Below are 22,937 nucleotides of genomic sequence, written 5' to 3' on the forward strand. Positions count from 1 at the left end.
TATCCCGTCTTAGTTATGATATAAGAAGTGGTTTAGAAATGAATATGATACTCTGTCCGTCCCCCGTCCACAAAGAGTATGAACAATGAGTTCGACACGAGTTTTAACAAATAAGAGGAAAAGTAAGAGAGAGAGAGGGGGTAGTGAAAATAATGTTAGTGGAGAGTGGGGTCAACACTATTGTAATGGTATAAGTTGTTAATCATAATGGTATAAGTTATAAATAAAATGATGTATACGAGTAATATGTTGTTTGAATTTCCAAAACTAGAAAATTTATATTTTTCAGGAACGAACGAAAAAAGAAATAGTTCATTATCTTTGGGGACAGAGGGAGAGGGAGTACCTTTTGCCATAAATATATTGCATATGTCCACAACCAATAGTAATTCACAAAAATTAGTCATCTTTCATTATTGTAATATGGCCCATCATTTTTCTCTATCTCTCGTATCATACCATTTTTATATTAAAACTCAACAAATTACTATACTCTCTTCATCTCAGTTAAGGTGGCACGTTTTCCTTTTTAGTTTGTCTCATATAAGATGACACGTTTCATTTTTTGGAAACTTTGTATCACTATTAATATACCAAACCACTTTTTTTCATATCTATTAAAATATTCATCTTTCTTTCTCTCCCTATTTTAATACTTACATTCACTTTTTTTTCTTCCCAACTGAACACATTAACTAATAGTAGCTCCTAAAATCCCGTGTCGGTCAAAAAATGTGTCATGTTAGCGGAACGGAGGGAGTAGTGAATTTTGTCCATTACTTGTTTTGAAACGATGAGTGATAAGTTGCGATTCGAAGATCGTACAACATTTTAGCGGAATGATTGGTTAATACTCCTCGCGGGATGCATTTTATCATCAGAGATGTCTCATTCTATTTGATCCATTTTTAATAATAGACAATCACATACTATTATCTTTGTATAAATTTCTGTCAAATAGGAAATGTGTCTATTAAAGTAAATAAAAACAGTGTCCATTAGAAATTTAGAATTAGGCGGAACTAATTACTTTTCTTATCTTTAGAATACTAAATCGTGTACGTAACAAAATTTACTTCATATAATTAAGGAATCGCGAATTCTCAAATAGCAAACTGTTATTTGTGATAACAAAATTTAAAACTACTCCCTATAAAACTAGTATGTGTAGTTAGACAAAGGAATTTGAAATGAAGTACATACATATATGCATATAAATTTGTTTGAGATCAAAGTAATTGGGAATTCAAATATACTGCCTGAAACTGACAGATAACAATACCTTGTGAATTACACTTAAATTGGATGGCATATTTTACAAAATAAATTGAGTTTTAGGCTTTTAGCAGACTGTCAATTACTTATTTCTTTTAGCAATTACCTAATTTACATATCCTATCTTTTCACAATTTTCAGGATTATATTTTACAAAAGGCATTGAGTTTTAGCGGTACGGAGTATTTTTAGCAAGAGTCAACTTCAAAAATGGTCTCTGAACTATGAATTTATCTCGAAAATGGTCCCTGAACTTTAAAAATATCACCAATAGTCCCTAAACTAATTAAGGGTTTATATAAAAAAACGGTCATTTTGCACTGTTTCGAGACGAAAATGTCCTTTTGGGGGGTTTAGGCAATTTTGTCTTTTTACACTTTTAACATTTTAAATCTGATATTATTTCAGTTATATACTAAATCTGGTATTATTTCAAAATTATCTTTCTTCTTCATTTTTGTCATCCTTCACTTTGTTTCTTTATTTCAACATTAAATTTAATTTTACAAAATTAAATTTTAATTTTGATTTTTAAATATCAATAAATTTTTTTAATTAAAACTATTAATTCATGACACTATAAATATTGATTAAAACTATTAATTTTTGTTGTTTAATATAATATTCAGTTGAATTGAAGAAGTACAGAAAAATAATAATCATGATGGAAAAATAAGAGCTATTCTATTTAGCTTTTGTTCGATTGCAATAATTGCTTGTGATTGAATATTATGAAGTTGACTAAAAAGTTGATCCTACTAAAAATTTTATATGGGTTTATTTTTGTTGAAATTTTCTAGTAAAGTTTGATTATTTTCAAATTAATAAACGAAAATTATATTAGTCTTACATTAAATGCATATTTATTTCATAATAAATCGTGTTATATGATCTATTTATGATTAAAGCTATTAAGTATTGATTAAAACTAAGTCGTTGTCATACCTTATTGATTAAATATTAGACACTATCAAATATTGATTATGACTATTAATTTTTGTTATTTAATAATTTTTATGATTAAAATTTTTTTATTGATATTTAAAAATTAAAATTTAAAATTTAATTTTGTAAAATTAAATCTAATATTGAAATAAAGAAACAAAGTGAAGGATGACAAAAGGGAAGAAGAATGATAATTTTGAAATAATATCAGATTTAATACATAACTGAAATAATATCAGATTTAAAATGTTAAAAGTGTAAAAAGACCAAATTGCCCATATCTCCAAAACCCTCCAAAAGGACATTTTCGTCTCGAAACAGTGCAAAAGGACCGTTTTTTATATAAATTCTTAGTTCAGGGACTACTGGTGATAATTTTAAAGTCCATGGACCATTTTTTAGGATGTATTGTATCATTTATCATGTTTGTGTATATGTAGTAGGAAATGGCGTAGGTCGTCGCCAAAGAATAGCCATATTCTTATATTCGCTCCTTTCGTATACAAATTCATGGATTAAAATGTGAAAACCACTATATAAGAATATTGATGGTGGGCTGATGGATTAATGGTATAATTTACACATAAGCTTGATTTATTTTATAATTGACTTAGTAAAAGGTTATTCATTAGTATTTTTTATGAATGAGCCACTATAAAAACAGAGACAGACGAGATGTTTATTCAGATTTGAGTTGAAAAGACGAGGCTTTAAAATACTTTAAGAATCTGCACTCTCTCCATTTTTCAACCAAATCCACTGATGGGTTTGTCAGATGGCGACGGCTCATCGCAGTTCCGCCAAAACGTCGTCGTAATGCGCCACGGCGACAGGCTCGACAACGTCGCCCCTCTCTGGTCGGCCTCCGCCCCGCGCCCCTGGGACCCCCCGCTCGCCGACGACGGCCACCTCCGAGCCTACGCCACCGGCGACAAACTCGGTAAACACCTCTCCTTTCCGATCCACCGCGTCTTCGTTTCCCCCTTCCTCCGCTGCCTCCAGACCGCTTCCGGAGTCGTCTCAGCCCTCAACAAATCCGACGCCGTCGCTATCAATCCTTCAAAAATCAAGGTATGCATGAAAAACATTCCTTTTATCTTTGATGTTGACTTGTTACTATTTTGATTTCATTCTCCTTTTCAGTATACTATTTTCTGTTTCATTAATGTTTTAGATGTGAATTACTGAATTTTAAAATATCGAATTTCATCTGTTTACTGTTCTACTTAATTTCACAATTATGGTTGAATTGTACTATTCCTTTGTGAGGTTTATCCAAATCCATTTGCGCTCTATTGTGATGTTTCAACAACTAGGAAAACCACTATCGTCTCACTGGTTAGCTAGGTTTCAAATCTATTGCCATGTGAGAGGTGGAGTAGGAGTGGAGTATGATAAGTGGATTAGGAGATCCTCTCCGGTTTTCAAAGCAGTCTTTTTCATCTATTCTCAATTCTCATTAAAAATAATATTTTTCTTGAGCAATGTCAAATATCATCCGAATTCTATATCATCACTGTAGTGGAGACTGTGGAATGTACCACTTAAACTATTCTATTCAATACTGACCGCAAATTCATTAGACCCCACCATTAGTTACAAGAAAATACAAGTAACCTAGGAGTAATATTCAATTACAAACCTTTTACTAATAAGTAAGGTCAAAGTATTCTCCCAACCACATTTTTTATTCCCACGCTTAGACATAAACTTTGTCAACTAGGCAAATACTAATGCAAGTTTGTAAGCTTGAGTGTGAAGGCAGTATTGCTCAAAGTAATCAAATTGCGTGCATTCTAACAAGCTGAACTCATTGCTTATGTTTCAGGTGTCAATGGAGTATGGATTATGTGAGATGATGAATTCTTTAGCCGTCCGGCCTAACGTTGCTCCTAAAGATGGGATTTTTAGTTTTGACATTTCGCAGTGTGAATCTGTATTGCCTGCTGGAACTATTGATAATACTACTGAAATGGTGTATAAGGAGGTAATATTATGCTTTCATTTGTTAAGTACTCTACAATATGATCCTGTAGCAGTTCAACTTTCCTATGATAAAACCCGGTTTTGTCTGTGAATGTAGCTGCCAGGATGGCAAGAGACGCGAGAAGGTGCCAGGGATAGATATATGCAGGTGATCACAAGCCTTGCTGACAAATATCCGTCGGAAAACTTGTTGCTAGTGACTCATGGTAAGCTTCTCTACAGCTAGTTACAACGTGGTGTTTACTGGCTCTCAGGCATTCGTGTTACCTTATTTTTGTGGTCTTACATCATGAGCCACTTGATGCAATGTTATGTGACTGTCATTAATCACATTTCATCAGCATAGTAGTTTCTCTTTATGATCTGAAACTTGTAAAAATGGTATGCTTTTTCAGGTGAAGGAGTTGGAACCACTATTGCAAGATGTTTTGAGGATGTTGAGGTGGCTGAAGTCGAGTATTGTGCATATTCAGTCTTACAGAGGTCTGTAGTTTTCGAAGAAAGCAAGTCGTTTACTGCTGGACAGTTTGTGGGATCACTGAAAGATCTAGCTGGTATCCAGTTAATGCAAGTCCAAGAAACCTAGTGAATTGGTGTTATGTACTTCATCTATTGTCTTCTCTTTTGTTGGAAATCCTAATAAACTTTGCCAATACATTCAGTCTGAAAATTGAAATCACCCAATGTGGTCAATGTAAAAGCATTTTTTTTTCCCATTTGATCTTTTTGACATGTTATTGATCTTACTCTTGTCTTCCAGTTACATATCATTACAAATCTAAACAATATATTTACAGAGAAGCCAGAATTCATTTCACAATACGAGTTGCAGATACAGAACACAACAAAGCTTAAAACACAATGTTAGATGAAATTACAGAAGAATTAGCAACAATTACAAGAAGCCATGTTTTGTAGCTTCAATCAAGACCAGTGAGAGGGGCTTGGAAGCTGCTCGATTTGATCAAATAAGTCGATGGGAGGAAAGTCATCATCGATGAGGCTGTCGATGTCCACCGTGTCATGACTCACCGACGTTCCAGAAGCCTGGAACGATGGGGCGATGGGGACTTGCGCAGTGCCCAATGCGGAATGCCCAAACTCATCATCAAGATAACTGGGAGCTCCAAGCCTGCCAATGAAGTCCTGGCCCTCCAAAAGCAGAGGGTAGTCCGGCTGAAGTATCGGAAACTGAGGGAAGGAGACATAGGGCTGCTGGTCCACCGGAACAGGGTTCGGATACGCCACCTCCCCAAACTGCACCGTTTCAATGGTTGGGCACAACTGTGACTTGGCCGCAAATTCTTCCTCCCTTGATAGGCTCAACTTTGGCGCCTGCACACACACACATGTTCTTGGGATTGACGGATGTATCACAAAAGATGAGAAATTAGTAAGTGTAAGACCTTGAGAGATGGAATGAAATCGAAAGGAGGGGGTTGGAGATGCTTGGGGGTCTTGTGAGATTTGGTGGATGATGATGAAGGAGCAGTAGAGGTGTGCAGAATCCTAGCAAGTCTCTTCTGTCGACTACTCCAGAAATTCTTGACGTCGTTGTCTGTTCTTCCCGGCAGATACGTCGCGATTTTCGCCCATTTGTTCCCGAATTGTGCTTGGAGATCGATCACCGTTCTCTCCTCCTCCGCTGAAAACTTCACCCCCCTACAAAATCAGCATTCAGCAAAGTAATAGTCAAATTGAAGAAACAAAAGGGGGAAAAACAACATCTTTAACCTAGAAAACGCAGGAGAGAAACAGAGAGAGAAGAAAAAAAATGTGAACTTGGAGGCAGAGGCGGAGAGAGAGAGAGAGTTAGTACGTCTTCAAGTCAGGGCGGAGTTTGTTGACCCAGCGGAGGCGGCAGGACTTGCCGGTGCGGCGGAGGAGGCCTTTGGATCGAATGGAGCTCCAATCTCTGGGGCCGTATTTCTTCACGTGATTGATGAGCACTTGATCTTCTTCCACTTTCCATGGACCTTTCTTTATATCGCGGAGTTCGTCATCGGGTATCCTTCTCTTCCCATCCATCATTCTATTACTTGATTGAGATGCTATTGCTTCTCCATTTTTTTGTCTGCAGATTTTGTTTGTATGTATGTATCTATTGGAGAGAGTGGCGGTTGAGACGGTTATTGGCACTATCCCCACTAAATTTCCCCGCTTTCCTCATTTCTCTCTTATTTGAATTTTGGGCCTACAATTCTTATTGGGCCTATTTCGAGTGTAGCCCATTTACCTTTTCTTTTTGTTTTTTTAATTATTTTTTCTACGTATAAACAAATTCACTAACCTGAACTAAAAAATTACTCCTACAAAAATAAAAATATAAATATAAGTCAAAGCCTGAGAATATTGATTGATATGTGTACTGTGTACAGAGGTAAACGGTCGAATGTTTTGAGATGATCATGCAACGGACTGAAACCTAGGAAATCCAAATTTGCGTTTATAGCTAACTATGTTTGTGCGTTCTGCTAATTATGCAATTACAGTGGTTGATTATTTGAACACTCAAATTTTTGTTCAATAGGAATAATTTCTGGATGTTTTAGCCGTGCATTTGAATTGGGAGCTCTAGTTTTATTGCAGTTAAATTAGCCCATTTTTTAAATGATTATACTCGGTTATGGCGTAATGTAACCGTGCAAATCATTTTTCTCATGATTTTGTTTTTGCCCCGAAACATATTTGCAAAGCAACCCAGCTCGAATTTTCTTACCCATTTGCATTAATTTCGGTGCCTATGCAATGTTTCTTGAAGCTAAATGCTAATAGTTTATGCTTCCAAGATGGTATACCAGAATAGGATTCAGACAAGCCACCTACAACCACCAAAGCTTGTTACTGCGTAAAATGTCTTTATGTTTTTTTATGTATGAGGTGGTGTATTTAGGAATTTTTATGGTTCCACCCCCTCTTTTGTATGGTTCAAACTCCATCAATACTCGACAGTGGTATCTTACTAGTCTCAACATGGATTAAGGTTTAACATCTTCTTCATTTACTGTATTCATAAGTTGGAGGAAAAAGTGATCGGATAGGAAAGCTAAAGAAAAGTTTACCATGCTGGATAGTATATCCTGGACGTTCTACCTTGCCATATTGCTTTTCTATCTGTAATTATATAAAAAAAGTTTCCATCTTGCATTTCGGCGCTGAATATTTTTTTGTCATCCAACTTTGCATGTTGCTTGTCCTATTGGTGAAAATCTCGAGGACATATTTGAATCATTTCTCCCTTATTAGCAGTATTTCTGATGTCCATCTATATACTATGCTCAAGGACTCTAGCTACCTCTCTTTTTCATCTTTGTTTTCGCAGGATTTCAGAAATTAACATGCAGCTTTTTAAAACACTCTGTTCCTAATCTCACAGGGCATGAATGGGCCAGGAAATGTGCTATGGTCTGTCGGTCACCATTTCAACTTTCACTAGTATAGGCCGTTCCTGCTATGCTATCCAACATTGAAGACCCGTTCAATCCCCAACTTATAATATCCAACATTCACATAGTCTCGTAATTCCTGCAGGCATTGCTGGTGGTGCAGCATATGCAGTTTGCAAAGAACTTATATTTGAACCAAAAGAGTGAGTTAAAAAATTATACTTCCTGAAAAAGTGTATATAGGTTTGTTTTCCTCTTGTTTTCTGTTATATTCAATGAAGATACTACTCTAGTATTTTTCAGGTACAAAATATTCAACAAGGCTCTTGAAAGGGTTCAAAATGACAGCCAAGTCTGTTTGATCTATTTTCTGTGTTGTGATTTGCATTTCTGTAATGTTGAGCTGGAAAGGATGAGCTCCATTTGTGGAGTTCAATTAAATGCACTGCAGGCTTCATTTAGCATACAGTTACATTTGCTGATTTCTGATTTCCGCCGCATATTAATCAAGAGACAAGAATGGGATGACAAAGTTTGATATTCTTATTAGAACATATCAAACTTAGGTTTGAGCTAGTATTGAATGAAGAAGCACTTCCACTGTAAATCACAAAAGTTTTAATATGTGATTAACTGGATTAGTAGTGGTTTAGTGTCTCAAATTAGTAAATTTTGCTCTGTTAGCCCATTTTGGTTCAGATTTTGGTCACAGATTGTTTTTTCTATAAGCATGGGAATTTTAATTCCTTTAGCAATAAATTGACTGCTACTTGTTGATCCTTCTTTAATTTATTGCTACCGACAGGCTATGGATCAGAGAGCAGGAACTGTGCTGCTCGTCAACGGGTTCCCCACAAGTTAAACTCACTTCATGTATCTGTTTGTTGAGTTCACTTCACCTTCCCAAACTCAACTCATGCTCGAGTCTTACATTCCAGTTGGGCAGTGCTCAAATCTTAGCTGGGCAGTTTGCTTAAAGAATTTTGTTGCATCAGAATGCTTCAAACTTGAGTGTGCGTGATCCACATGTGGGAGAAGAAAATTTTGTTTGGATGCCACAAATTCTGATGATTGATAGTAACATTTAGCATCTCGATTCTAATAATCACTTACGAGCATGATGATAATTTTCTTGGTACTATCTGCTCGATTAGTTTAAAAAAAAAAGTGTCTTTGAATGGATTTGGAAGATCAAATACAGGTCTCATCGACCGGTGGTCAAGAACAAGGAACCATCTGGATTTGTAAGGTACAAATGATAGTGGTGTGCTTGATTTTGGGCATAAAAGAGTCTCCTACACTTTTATTGCTTATGATAACAATACGGAGAGACTCATCGCGTGCTCTTGCATGCATTCCTTATATTTGCCCCTACACTCTTGAGGTCTTCCACCTATAACCATATCAAATAGAGTAATAATCAGACAATGCATAGAATTAAATTAAATGAAGTTAATCACCTAAAGACATAGCTAGCTCATTTTCAAAATAGTTAACATCTCATAAGCTCTAAAACCATATTTTAAAATAAAAGGGGCTTATAAGTTCCTTAAAATAAGCTTAGCCAAGACTCCCAAAAACAACTCAAAATGTGATCGGCCTAAAATTATAAAGTATGAGCAAATTATATGCCCAACTTCTAGCATGAGGCCAAAAAGTAGTATCAGTTCTGTTATTTGACATTTCAAATTGCTAGTTTAGCTATAGTGAGATTGAGCAAAAACAGTAAAGCTAGAGTCTTACAAGCAATATGAGATTCTCACATGCATCAAGAGTCTGATATGCACCATCTAGGATTTAATTTCACCACACAACACATTTCACCACTTCCAGTATCTCTAAGAAATCCATAAGATATTGAAATAACATTATTACTTGAGTTAGTTCATCATTCTTTTTTTTGTTCTATCTCCAACAGTCCTCTAGTTATCCACTGTACTCACATACAATTATCTCACCATGACATAGTAAATGATTAGATCATGAGAACGAATGTTGCAGCAGCAAGTAGTGGTGAAAACCTTAAACTTACTGCTAATGCCACTAAAGCCTGACTAGAGGTAAAACTAAACTAAGCTGGATTTGAAAGCAAAATTATAACTCTTGCTAACGAGCTAAGCTCAAGACTGATTTGTTGAATATGCTAACGGTAAGTCAAAACAAGCTTCATAGACGACGCAACACAGCTCAGTTAGTAAGACGACAGTTCGAGTCATTAATCTAAGAAAATCAAGCTTTATGTGTCATAAGAAACGAGTTCATTATTGAGCTCAATTCCAAATACCTACCAATAATCCTACTTGCAACAAAAGAATCTCACAATTGAAAGACTGCAACCAGATACACATCTATAGTTTTTCGTCTGTTGTTATAACAATGTGTAAAACTCATATTTAGATGCAATAGCACAAACTAAGAAATTTTAGGCAGCATTTTGATTGCAAGATCAACACAATTTTAAAATAAAAAAAGGAACCCTAAAATAAACCAATTCACATGAGATTGTGCACAACAATTTACAGATACGAAAAAATAGTCCACAAAGAAAGAGAGGGCGGGGTGTGAATACTTACAGAGCGGATTCCTGAGAGCTGGAGCGTAGCTACGGCGGCGGAGGTGGAGGCGCCGACGAAGAGGGAGGCCACGGTGAAGGCCTTCAAAGGCATGAGGTTGCCATTGCCGACATATCCCCTTTTCAAGGCGGCGACGCCCCACCAAAATTGAACGGCGCTGGCGCTACCCCAGAACCAGTAAGCTTGAACTGCGCCATTGCTCACAACTCTATTTTCTTCCTTTTCTTCCATTTCAACTTTCTCCATTGCTCAGATTCCATTTCTTGCCTCACTTTTAATTGGGCTTTACAGCTGGGCCTCTCAAACAATAATCAATTTTTAATACTACTAACTAAATTAAATGTAGCTATAATATATGCTAAAATCCTCACCTAGCATATTATTAGGGGTGTAAATTCGGGTATTCGTGGGTACCCAAACCCGAAATCTAAAAAATATCATACACAATATCCGACCCGGATATGAATTCGGGTACCCTAATACCCGATGCGTGTACCCGAACCCAACTAATCGGGTACCCATAAACCCGGAAGTATTATATTTGAAATTTATTCTTTTATATAAATTAAATTGTGATGAGAATAGAAATTATTAAAATAACACAAACTTATACTATTTATTGACTATAGTTCTACTCCTATATTATATAAAATAGACATTAGACAAATAGACACTACTTAATATTAAAAAAAAAAAATTTGGTATAAATTGTAACATAAAAGAGATTAATTTTTTAAGACATTAACTGAACATGTAAATAAAATGGAGAAGCATAACTAATTAACTATATGTTTTCAAAAGATAACAAGTAAAACATAAATAATGCAACATGAACCGAATACGAATGTAAAGAAGTATTAAAATCGAGATAATAGAATAATGAAATATCAAAGCAACCTAACATATAATCTAAATAATGTCAAAGCAACCAAACATAATCCAAATAGTAAACTAAGAACTTTATAACCCAAAATATTTTTCACAAATACATAATTAATCAGGTTTAATCGGGTACCCTAATACGGGTTTCGGGTACCCTAAACCCGAAGAATCCTAACATTAACTACCCAAACCCGTACCCAAACCTATAATTTCGGGTTTCGAGTACCCAAAACCCGTCGGGTATTGGGACTGGGTCGGGAATACCCGAAACCCGCGGATTAAATTTTCAGGCCTACATATTATTTTTGAGGATTTAGGTATCCTGAAATATAAGCGTTACTCTGTTGTCTCATCTTATTCTACCTTTTATGTTTAATATTCTAATGCTACCGTAAGTTTAATTGTAGGAGTTGGACGTTTGGTAACTTGACAAGTTTAAGAAGGTGTTATCCTTTTTAATTTTTATTATCGACCTTTTTAATCTATATATTACACTGGCCCACAGTTTAGATTAATTTCGGATTTTGGGTTTTTATTGGGTCAGACGACGTCATATAAAATTAGGGCTTTGATATGAAGAGTGTGATTTTCTTTATTAATTGATCAGGACCCATAAGCGAAACCTTGGGCTGAATTCTTGGTGAATAAATTAATAAGTTAAACTTTAGAATACAGCAATAATATCTCTAATCTTTTTTATTTGTGGTAAGTGCATTTCTATTAAATTTTGATTTGGAATTGAGTCATCTAAAAATCGTCGGAACTCACTGAATCCAATGAAACCTTTACCAAAAAAGATAGCGTTGCGTGGAGGGTAGATAATATAGGGAAAATACTCAGTTTTGAACAAATATGGAGTATATGATGAGAGCAATTCAAATCCAGAAAAAGTCAGTCAAGCCAGCCAATAATAGTTGGCCATAGTTTACCCCCTTCCTTGAATAGATTATTTGGGTTAGCCTTTGTTTCAACTCCAAATTCCACATTCCGCCCACTTTTATATTACCATAATCGAAGCACACACGAAATCAGATCTTGAAATCATTCACAAACCTGATACCCCAGAAGCACTCTTTTTTGCCATTTTCTCACCAAATTCATATTCTGCTAAACATAAGTAGTACTAAGAAACTTGCATCTTTCCTTCACTTCTTTTATGCCCGGTTGCTGAGAAAACAATCCAAACCTTTCCCTCAGGGTTTTGTGCTTCATGTTCAAGCCCCTAATTTGTAGTAGTAGCTACTATTCTTCTTACTTGGTTTGGGTATTAAAATTTCCACTTTGGAGTTAGATTTAGCAACTTCAATCTTCATTAAGTGCCAGAGTACACCAGGTACACAATCTAAAAGTATCATACTTTATGCATAAACATGGTGTTCTTCAAATCAAATGGCATCAGACTAAAACTACTCATGAGAGAAAAGGAAAAAAATGAGAGTAAGAGAATATTTGAGATGTGTCAACTATCAAGATTCATGAGTCATGAACTGCAACATAACAAAAGACATGAATTTCAACTGTTTAATGTACAAAAAAAGAAAGACCCAAATCAGTCATTATTCATTTAAAAGAAAAAATGAATCAAAACCAATTGAGTCATGAAACTGAAAAAGAAAATCTAAAAGATCTAAAAATCCATATTTACATAATGCTAAATAGAAGAACTATCATCCATATCCAGATCAGCAACTTGAAGAGGGGAAGAACAAAGGAAACAAGAAAAGAACAAAGAAACCCTAAATCAATGCTAGTTCTTCCTCTCAGAATACAAGTTACCGTATACCTTCAAAGCCATCCCCCAGGAAGAAAAAAAAGAAAAAAAGAAAAAAAAAAGGTTGGAAGCGAAGCAGCTTAGGAAACTGCATCTAGCCCTGTGTAGAAGACCACCGCCATCCAGATCAGAAATTTAAAATTCAGAGCAACCATGGCTGGATGATCAGGGCTGTACCTTCAGAGAAGTCTCAGAAACCTTGTATGAATCCGCAGTTATTGATACCAGCCATAGTCCAGGGAAACAAATCTGCGATCCGTGAAAAATTAGAAAAATTAATCACAATTATAACAGAGATGCCACAGAAATTCAAGCGAATTCAGATCTTATCTTACATCAACTTGCTTTTGAATGTTCCTCGCTCTCTTCTTAGGCCTCCTTGCCGGCTTTGATCCGGTCAGCGCAAATATATCCTCCTCGATCTCGTCTTTCGATAGAGGGATAGATATGCTCAGCTTCCTCTTCTCCTTCTTCCCACCGCCGTCGTTATCCCCCGATCTATTGTTCAGATTCCTCAACGGCGACGGCGCTTTACTCCTTTCCTGCATCGCCGGACCTCCTCCGCTCACGTTCAGCGACTTGTGCAGAGGCTTCCGAGGCCTTAAATTCCATGTCTTCGTTTCTTCATCAACCTTCTCCTCTTGTTGCACTTCACCGCTGCAAACGTCTTCCTCGTTTTTCTCCGCCTCTTCTTGTGGATTTTCGTCCTCGGTTTTGCTGCTCTTGCAGGGAATTTTGATTAGGATTTTTGATCTCTTGATTCCAGCCGCATCGACTTCTTTCGCCTTCGATTTAGGCTCCGATTTCAGACTTGTTCGCCCTGAATTTGCATTTGCTGAATGGAGACCGTTCCTCGCACCATCCAACGCCGGATGAATTGAGTGATGTCTCCGATGCTCAACAGAGCCGCCTTTTCCGGATTGAGGAGGCGATTCATGCCACGCCGGATCACCGCCGCTTGGCGAGTGCTTCCCCCACTCCCGAAGCGGAGATCGTTTCCCCAAGTAATCCCCGTGGACCGGAGACTGACGAGGCGACACCACCACAGCCGCCGCCGCGGTGGAGTCGCATAAAGGGGACTGATGCCGAGGCGGAGTCGCCGATACGGAATCTCGCAACGGCGACTGGCGGATGGGAGATGCGGAGGAGATATTCGGGCGCCGCGACGGCGATTTGATGGAGCGGCGGCGCTGGTGTTGGCCGGTGGAGTTTCGGTCCTTATTCCATCTCAGATGCGGCAGCGTGAAATTGTGCAGCGGCTGAGATTTGGCAGGAACAGTAGAAGCCATAGCAGCAAGCAACAACCGCCGAATTCAAGGAAAAACTATTGAATTGCTATCAGAGGATGCGAATCGGAAACCAATCTGTTTGGAGATCGACGGCGACGTCACATCGTTTGGTAAATTCCGAGGATATGAAATCAAATTGAGTGCATGAAAAGAGAGTGCGTGTGGTTGTGTGTGTTGGCAGAGGTGGGTGGGGATGAAGTTTGTGTTGGGGGTTAACGTGAATGAAGGTTGAGAGAGCAGGATTGATGAATGTAGAGAGAGAGGAGGAGATGATTTGCAGAGAATGTGAAAGGGAAGAGGTGAGGTGGAGGAAAACAAAACTTGATCAAAATTAAGTAACATAAAATAATTCATGTATATTTCTTAGTATTTTATACGGACGTGTGTATATGTATTTTATACATGTATCGTATATTCGTATGTATACCGCAGACGCAGGCACAAATCTTAGAAGGGGGATTTGTTGAAAACCCTATTTAGGGTTGGCTCAATTCTTCATTTATTTTTCTTTCGTTTCATGATGAGTTATCATCTCTACCATCTACGAGAAGAAGAATGTATTTACTTACCTTTTTTTAAATAACACATTGAAATTTCAAATAAAATATTGATAATTTTATTACTACTTTGCTGATTAATTTATTGCGTCATTTCTCATCTACTCCAACTTTGTTACTCCTAATTTTTATAATGTTACTCATATTATTACGATTATTTAAGATCAATACATAGTTTTTTTTATGGATAAATAAATTTAAATTTAAGATCGCTCCACGAAAAACTCGAACCTGTATTAAACTCTCTACCGTTGGCCAGACTCGCACACATTGACACACGCAAGATCAATACATAGTTCATACCTTGTCACTTTTTCTTTTCTTTTTTTAAAAAAAACACCTTATCGCTTAAAAATAAAAAAAAAAGTTTGATGTTTTTTCATTTTACTTTATTAATTTCACATATAAATCATTCTTATTTTTGGAGGAAGTAATATTTTATGATATGTTTCTTTACAAATACGACCACCAGTCCCATGACGTCACAAATTGTAAAGGTAAATTCTCATAATAAGGGTACCAATTTCATGTGACCGAATTGAGTGAAGTTATAATTTTTCACAAGCTTAATTAATTTTATAAAGAATAGGACGATTTATACAAGGTCAAAAGCTCGCTAGTTGATTTGTAACGTAGTATGTTTTGTCGGTAAAGCCCAAAGAAAGCCCATAATTTTAGCTAAATTTCTGCATAAACAGAAATCGAACAACTCCATTACTTCGATGCGGATGTGAAATCTAATTTCACTAGGCATCAAAGTCGTTTTGCCTACGATACAGAAATTTAAACAATTGTCCTGGCACACTTGAACTTAAAATCTTTAGGGCCTGTTCAGTGACCCCTATTTGGACATAATAGGGGTCAAATATGTGCAATTCTAACGGTTCGGTGACCATTTGTTAAATCCGCATGGCCCGTTAGATTGCAGTCGGTCCGCACTATTTAAGACATTTTTCGTCTAATAGAAATCGCGGAAGGCAGCCAATATTTGAAATCGGCTCTGCTACAGTTCAGTAGATTTGGAGACAAATTTCCAAATTTGTCCCTGAAAATTTTGAAACATTCCCGGACCACAAATTCCACTCTCATTTGTTCACACGCATTCTGCTCGCCTTCCTCACTCTCTCACACACTCTCTCTCTATCTCGTTCTCACTCTCTGTCTTCCCAACACAAGACCAGTTGCGGCAGGGAGTAGATCGAAGCCGGCGACGACACCGCACCAGAAACGCTACCAGAGCCGTGTAATCCTTACCGTTTCTCATCTGAACACGCATGTGTTATTGTTTTTATTTTAAGTAGAGTAAACTACATAAATATTGTCTGATTTTTCACTTTTGCATAAAAATAGTATATGATCTTTATTTTTTATTTGTTACCTCGTGATAAAAGTAATCTTATGTACCAAACATGTGATTTTTTTTTCCTTTCTTCTTTTCCTTTTTCTTCTTAGTTTCTATTTCCTCTTTTTTTTTTCTTTTTTCTTCCTTTTCTTCTTTCTTGTTAGTAATTTACACCTAATTGACATCCATAATATAATTAAGAACAAAACACCTGATTAAATCAATTGTTTAAACGAATTAAATCGATTGAATATTTTTAATTTAATTATTTTATATTATTTTAGGACTAAAACGCCTAATTAAAATATTTAATCATTTTATATCATTATAAATATAATTCAACATTTTAAATTTTATTAAGACTATATTAATTAGCTATTAATTTAAAATAAAATAATAATTATTATTATGATTTAATATTATATAATTCATATTTTAAATAAGTAGTATATTAAAATTATTTATTAATTACGAGTCATTAGTATTATAATAATTAAATATAAATAAAACTATAATTATAATTAAGTCTGGGTCATAATTTAAATTATATTAGAAAAGTAATTAATTATTAATTTATAACATCATAATAATAATATTAATTGTAATTAATAATTTTATGTATGCTCAAAAATATCCTTCATGACAATTGTGAAAATGTGATTTTTAGGAGGTACTTTGGAGCGAAAATCAGTATTAGATATTCAAAATGTGATTTTTAGGTACCAAAAACGATATAAAATAAAAGTTATATATCATTTTGTGTAAAAGTTGTAGGTGATCCGGAGTGGTTTTTAAGTGTAGAGATTGATTTGGAGCAGGAGTTGAATTTAATTAGATTACTAATAGTTGCGTGCATCACATATTGAAGGCAAGTCTAGTACTCCTAGTAGTATTGTAGTATCAATCTTTGAATCTGGTAGTATTGTGTTCCAAAATTTTATACCAAAAGAAAGGGCTATAACAACAGTAAATGTGATTCTTAAAGTAGAGAAACTTTGAAATAATATCGTAAATTACTCAATAAAAACTAAAAGCCATTAATGTGTGGATATGTGCTTCTATGTTGGTAGAGAAGGATGCATCGAAAAGAATTAGGTGGCAGTGATTAAATAAATGGATCATGGCATATATCAGCATGCTTAGGCATTTATGTGTTCTTTATAATCAAAATGCTCCTGGTTTATATACGGGATCATTATATTTTAGAAAAAATGAAATTAGGAGTTTTTCAATACATGAAATAGGAAACTATATTTGTAGCTTATGATTGTTTCAAAAAAATAAAATACAAAAATTGACTGGGGAGAGGGGGCGGATCAATGGCATGCCTCGTAAGAAACATTATCCTTGCGAGAATGCATTTCTTCCGAAATGGATTGTCCTTACATGTCCATTTAAGGACCAATGGCAGATCCACAATTTTTATTTTGAGGATGCAATATAATTATACTATCGATTTGAACTTTTCTCTAAAAAATAAATCAATATTTTCTTTAATTCGTAATACAATCCGAAATTGGTTTTAAAACATGACGCACAAAGAATCATATCATGGCCTTGGAACATAGTATCTTTGTATTACAATAATAATAGTTGATCCATTGATATCGTGCAGTAAAAAGTTTGTAAAAAAAATCTAGTATGAATCTACTCCATGTTTTAGTGTACTAGTAGATATTTTGCCAATAATTTATTTTGTGATTTATGAATAACCACCCACCCACACCATATATATTTTGTTGGAGTATTATTTTTTTTTGTTTCAAATTATTTGTTATTGTAAAATTATAAAAAAAAAACAAAAAAGAATCTAATTCTATTTCCTCTTTGTTACTTTCTTCCCTTTTCTAAGCTACATTAACGCCCTCTGATCTTATCCTGTCTCTACAATTAACAATAAAATCCAATTATCAATGGAAATTTGGTATCCGTTGTTAGTTAAGACTTAAGAGTGAGTCCACGTGCATATGCCACCAACCCCTTCGCTGCCTGATGACGTCATCTTCCTCCTCCCCGTCGTTCCTATCGCGTTTCTGCTCCTCCGCGCTTCGCTCCAAGCCTCTCTCGCCGCCTACCGACACCACCGTTCATGCAACCTCCGCCCAAGGCCTCGTTCGCCGCCTAGGCGTCTTCGATTTGATTCTACTCGGCATCGGCGCTTCTATAGGCGCCGGAATATTCGTTGTCACCGGAACCGTTGCTCGCGATGCTGGTCCCGGTCAGGATTTTTCTAATTGCTTATTTTCCTTTATTTAGCTTGCCCACACTGAAGTAGTTAATGAATTATTGTTCGTGTTCGATTTTGATTGAGTAAAATCTGATGGCCGTTTAACATACATCTCACTTTATTTTGGAGCATACTGTGACTTCTGCACTCTACTTCTTTACACTGCTTCATGAGAGTAGAGAGCGGAGTAATCTGCTACTTTAGTATTCTGCTTGACGTACACTAGCACAAAGACTTTATTGAGGATATGATTCGACATTGTTGGAATTAGTTGCCAAGATGGATTCCCTTAATCAAAGGCTGTTTCTGCAAGTCAATCATCATTTTCTCTACATCCAATCTTCATCTAAATGATTAATTTCTTTTTCTTTTATTTCTATACTTCAATGTCCGGCTCTTAAGCATAATATCCGACTTTTGGTGCTTTTAGTGATTGACGTTTGTGGTTTGGATATTTGGAACCAGGCTGCTGTTCAAAGAATATTTACTATTTAGGAGTAGTTTTCTATTTAAGGATTCTATAAGATGTTGGATGTGTCAGAATTAGGATTTAATATCCCTTTGGAGTATTTACCTGACATTTCTTCCGATGTTGTTTGTGATGTACCATATTGTCATTTGAAGAAAATTATTCATCACTTTAATGAAATTCTCTTCTTTTGATTTCAAACGCAGGAGTTACGATTAGTTTCATCATAGCAGGGGCATCTTGTGTGCTCAATGCGCTCTGCTATGCCGAATTAGCTTCTCGCTTTCCGGCTGTTGTTGGGGGAGCATATCTTTATACATACTCAGCATTCAACGAGCTTACAGCTTTTCTTGTGTTTGCTCAGTTGATGCTTGACTATCATATTGGGGCTGCTAGCATAGCTCGTAGCCTAGCAAGCTATGTAGTTACCGTCCTAGAGCTGATTCCCTTCCTCCAGGGTAACATTCCTAGCTGGGTTGGGCATGGAGAAGAAGTTTTTGGAGCTTTATCTATTAATGTATTAGCTCCTATCCTCCTCGTGCTTCTGACAGTAGTCTTGTGTCGGGGTGTTGGAGAGTCCTCAGTGCTGAATTCAATCATGACAGTGACAAAGGTTGTCTACACATCCTGAAAGTTTCTTCTTTTCTTTAAAGATGATCTATATTGTGTCCTATTAAGTAATAGGATGGCACTTGATATTTGTGTACAAATCAATGAATATAAGGGACCTAAAGTAAGACTTTTTAAGATTATGACATTTTCTCTAAGCAGTATTCAAGATTTTGTTGTGAATAATTAGGAACACAATGTTGAAATAGTTATGCATTAACTTACCTGGGTGCTGTTAGACCTTTTGATAGTGCTCAAATACAATCTGAGATCTCGCTGAGTTCTTGTGATAATTGAGAACTTTATAAGACACTGTCGATGAAACTACGGTTGAGGCCCAGCCTTCTTTTAGACACATATTTTTAGCACTTATATGCATGAGAATGAAATGCCATATAGTAATTCTCCGCACATGCAAAGACAAAAATTAAGATTGAGTAAAAGATATAGTTGGCTTTCAGCCTTTAGCAGAGGAGGAATAACACCTTGTAATTTCATTCTTTATCACTGTCTATGATGCTCAGAGTTCTAGCTAGTTAAAAAGTTAGTGCCAGTGTTAGCTTGAATTGTCTACCGGGACTAAATTGGTCTAATCTATGTGTCATGCCATCATTCTTCTTTGCAATGGTCTGCTTCATTGTAGCATATTGGTGACGCTTTGTGTAGTGGAAGTTCTTCTGTGCAGCTTTGTGGTGCTTCATACTTAATTATTTACCAGGCGCTAAATTCAAATATAATAATACAGCAGGATTCATATGATGCTTTTTGCAGGTTCTCATTGTTATGTTTATCATCATTGTTGGAGCATTTGAGGTTGATGTCTCAAATTGGACTCCTTTTGCCCCAAATGGTGTGCAGTCAATATTGACTGGATCAACAGTGGTCTTTTTTTCTTATGTTGGATTTGATGCAGTTGCTAATTCTGCTGAAGAATCCAAGAGACCCCAGGTATGCAAAAGGGAGATAAATTGAGATCATATTTTCACTTATTTTTGTTGCCACAGAAGGCTATCAATACTACTTCATAACCAATTCCTACTGCATCAACTTGATGTTGCAGAGAGATCTACCTCTTGGCATAATTGGTAGTCTCCTGGTCTGTGTTGTATTGTACGTTGGTGTTTGCTTAGTGATTACTGGAATGGTCCCATACCAATTTCTTGGGGATGATGCTCCCTTGGCGGAAGCTTTTACTTCAAAGGGATTGCAATATGTATCTGTGTTAATCAGCATTGGTGCTGTTGCTGGACTCACAACGACGCTTCTGGTTGGGCTTTATGTTCAGGTGATTTGCTTGTTCATCTTTACCTCGATACATGACTTGTCTCAGTCAAGCTATGGCCAACGACTCATTTGCTTGATTTTATTTGGCAGTCACGGTTATATCTTGGACTTGGAAGGGATGGTTTACTACCTGCAATATTTGCGAAAGTACACCTAACACGACATACTCCAATTCATTCTCAAGTGTGGGTTGGTCTAGTTGCCATCATCTTGTCCGGACTGCTAAACGTGGAAGTGCTCTCGCATATTCTATCAGTTGGAACCTTGGTATGATGTACTTGGACACGAAAGATTCCTATTTACTGTGAACATGGAAAAAAAGCATGATCTTCTGATCTGTTACTACTTACTATGTAAAATTGTATACAAGCTTGTTATACAGCACTGTTGATCTTTTAAAAACTAAATTTATAAGAGTGTCTAACTATGATATGGTTTGTTTCAGACGGGTTATTCAGTAGTTTCAGCATGTGTGGTAACCCTTCGCTGGACGGATAAGAGGTTAAGTGAGGTCCCTAGCAAGGGGATTTCTAGGAGGGGAGAAGGCATCATCTGTCTCTGCACACTTGCCTGCTGTGGTTTTGCTTCTGGTGCCCTCTTCCGTTTCCAAGCTTCATTTGTTTTTATAATTCTAGGTATTGTAGTCGCTGTGTTTTCTGGTGCAGCTCTCTATCTACGACAAGTAAGTAATTTCAATCCCACAGATACATACTAGAGTGTCAATAAAGTTGCTTAGTATAATCTCCAAGCTGATTGTGTACAGGTGTACAAAGATCCACCGGGTTTTTCATGTCCCGGGGTTCCAATTGTTCCGTGTGTTAGCATCTTCGTCAACATGTTTTTGTTCGCTCAGGTAAGTTGTTAGTATTATAAAAGCATGAGAAATTTGAAGGTTTGTTGCAGCTGACTGATCCTATATTTTGCAGCTGCACTACGAGGCATGGGTGAGATTTATAGTGCTGGGCATAATTACAGTGGGTATTTATGCATTTTACGGTCAGTATAATGCAGATCCTCTAAATTCCACTGCCACTACTGTTTACCACAGGGCAGCCACTGAAGAAGCACCATAGCTCTACTTATTTCCATTTCTTGATCATTTATATTCATTTCAAGATTTCCATTTCATATTATCTATTCCATGTTTTCAACCGTTTCAATCCTTAATTGGAGGTTTTATAGTATTCATATGTGAAGTCCACTTCCTATCTGGATGACTGTAAACATAGCTATAATGTAGAAATGAAAACAAATAGTATAAATCATGGATTTTGTCTTACAATATAACAATTCTTGATGACTTGATGCATGCTTATTAAGTTGTGCCTTGATCAAAAAGGAAGAAAACTGAGAGCATCATTATTACTCCCAATCTATAAAGCAGCCACACAAGAAACATTACCTTAGCCGCTTCTGACTGAAGTCCTTCCTTCCATGGCCGGGCAAGGTTTAGAGAAGGCATATGCCTTCATCATGAACTGCTTCAGCCCTTCCAGTGTCAATATTGGTGTTTACGTCATCAAGAGCTGTGGCTGCCTTTTCTTGAACTTCCTCATGGGGGCTCTGCATGAAACTAAGTATTAGTAAACTTGTGCCTTGGCCAAGCCAAAATTTATCCAGACCAGGTTGATTGCTCTCAGAAGTATGAAAAAGTGAACAAGAAATGACCCACTCCAGCCAATTCAATATCTCATCTATTTTTTTGTCCCCCAGTGCAGAAAAATGTTCTTGTCATTCTTTAGAGTTTCGACAAATAAGTTACCTATTCCTTTAAGAATGTCACTAATGATGCCAGCAGCACTTTAACCATGTGGTTGTTATAAGAGACAACGGTTGAATCCCCCTCATGTTATGTGCTTGGCAATTTAAGTCACATAAGACCTTCAAATTGATTGGGATAATATTAGTTGTCCAGCTACTTAAAGGAAGCAACATTTCCCGGGGAAGTCTCAACCACCTTTCGGCAGTCAATAAAACCAATATCAGTCAAATTGCTAGCAGCTGTATCTACTTCTTGAATGCCTGATATCCTAAGCTTTCAAATTGCAATGCCTTAAAAGCATTACAGCGGATCTTCTCACAGAAATCTACCCAATTAATCTGAATGCACTCTAGTGCTTCATGTCGAGCTGCAAGCACACTTAGTGTTGCATCAGTCATGCTTGATCTTACATAAATTCTTAGCATGAACAGCTATATATAATAGCAACATGAAGACTCAGGAACTAGAAAAAGAAGCTTCTGAAGATTCACACGCATTAGAGAGAGTGATGAAGCTGCAGCAGAGCACCTCTTTCACATCCCAAGTGGTTGTTTCTTCAATCTCAGGGATACCATCCACT

At 36.4% G+C, this 22,937-nt stretch overlaps 5 protein-coding genes across 6 annotated transcripts; 2 read left to right on the plus strand and 3 right to left on the minus strand.

The window, feature by feature from the left end:
- The first annotated feature begins 2,898 nt into the window (after window positions 1–2,898).
- LOC125219337 (uncharacterized) lies at window positions 2,899–4,922 on the plus strand. The gene is made up of 4 exons (XM_048121285.2): window positions 2,899–3,291; window positions 4,049–4,207; window positions 4,304–4,412; window positions 4,602–4,922. The coding sequence occupies exons 1-4, from the start codon at window positions 2,983–2,985 to the stop codon at window positions 4,790–4,792; spliced, it is 768 nt and encodes a 255-aa protein (XP_047977242.1). The 5' UTR covers window positions 2,899–2,982; the 3' UTR covers window positions 4,793–4,922.
- A 74-nt stretch (window positions 4,923–4,996) lies between these two features.
- LOC125219336 (transcription factor DUO1-like) lies at window positions 4,997–6,248 on the minus strand. Its single transcript, XM_048121284.2, has 3 exons — window positions 6,026–6,248; window positions 5,613–5,868; window positions 4,997–5,541 (listed from the first exon to the last, which is right to left on the minus strand). The coding sequence occupies exons 1-3, from the start codon at window positions 6,235–6,237 to the stop codon at window positions 5,131–5,133; spliced, it is 879 nt and encodes a 292-aa protein (XP_047977241.1). The 5' UTR covers window positions 6,238–6,248; the 3' UTR covers window positions 4,997–5,130.
- A 2,498-nt stretch (window positions 6,249–8,746) lies between these two features.
- Window positions 8,747–10,426, minus strand: LOC125223761 (StAR lipid transfer-like protein). The gene is made up of 2 exons (XM_048127049.2): window positions 10,166–10,426; window positions 8,747–8,985 (listed from the first exon to the last, which is right to left on the minus strand). The coding sequence occupies exons 1-2, from the start codon at window positions 10,409–10,411 to the stop codon at window positions 8,926–8,928; spliced, it is 306 nt and encodes a 101-aa protein (XP_047983006.1). The 5' UTR covers window positions 10,412–10,426; the 3' UTR covers window positions 8,747–8,925.
- A 2,109-nt stretch (window positions 10,427–12,535) lies between these two features.
- On the minus strand, window positions 12,536–14,421 carry LOC125185461 (uncharacterized). 2 transcript variants are annotated; one of them, XM_048081993.2, is made up of 3 exons: window positions 13,154–14,421; window positions 12,996–13,067; window positions 12,536–12,918 (listed from the first exon to the last, which is right to left on the minus strand). In XM_048081993.2, exons 1-3 carry the CDS (start codon window positions 14,105–14,107, stop codon window positions 12,913–12,915), a joined length of 1,032 nt encoding a protein of 343 aa, XP_047937950.1. In that variant the 5' UTR covers window positions 14,108–14,421; the 3' UTR covers window positions 12,536–12,912. The 2 variants fall into 2 exon arrangements, with proteins under 2 accessions (XP_047937950.1, XP_047937949.1); XM_048081992.2 differs by having other exon boundaries at window positions 12,536–13,067; window positions 13,154–14,420.
- Window positions 14,422–17,900: 3,479 nt separating this feature from the next.
- Window positions 17,901–21,860, plus strand: LOC125218410 (cationic amino acid transporter 9, chloroplastic-like). Its single transcript, XM_048120067.2, has 8 exons — window positions 17,901–18,224; window positions 18,909–19,315; window positions 20,083–20,259; window positions 20,372–20,596; window positions 20,686–20,862; window positions 21,041–21,277; window positions 21,359–21,448; window positions 21,522–21,860. The coding sequence occupies exons 1-8, from the start codon at window positions 17,999–18,001 to the stop codon at window positions 21,666–21,668; spliced, it is 1,686 nt and encodes a 561-aa protein (XP_047976024.1). The 5' UTR covers window positions 17,901–17,998; the 3' UTR covers window positions 21,669–21,860.
- The last annotated feature ends 1,077 nt before the right edge of the window (window positions 21,861–22,937 follow it).

Source organism: Salvia hispanica, chromosome 1 (genome assembly GCF_029641045.1).
Source record: "Salvia hispanica isolate PSC_SH4W2 chromosome 1, Shi_PSC_v1, whole genome shotgun sequence".
Lineage (NCBI taxonomy): Eukaryota > Viridiplantae > Streptophyta > Magnoliopsida > Lamiales > Lamiaceae > Salvia > Salvia hispanica.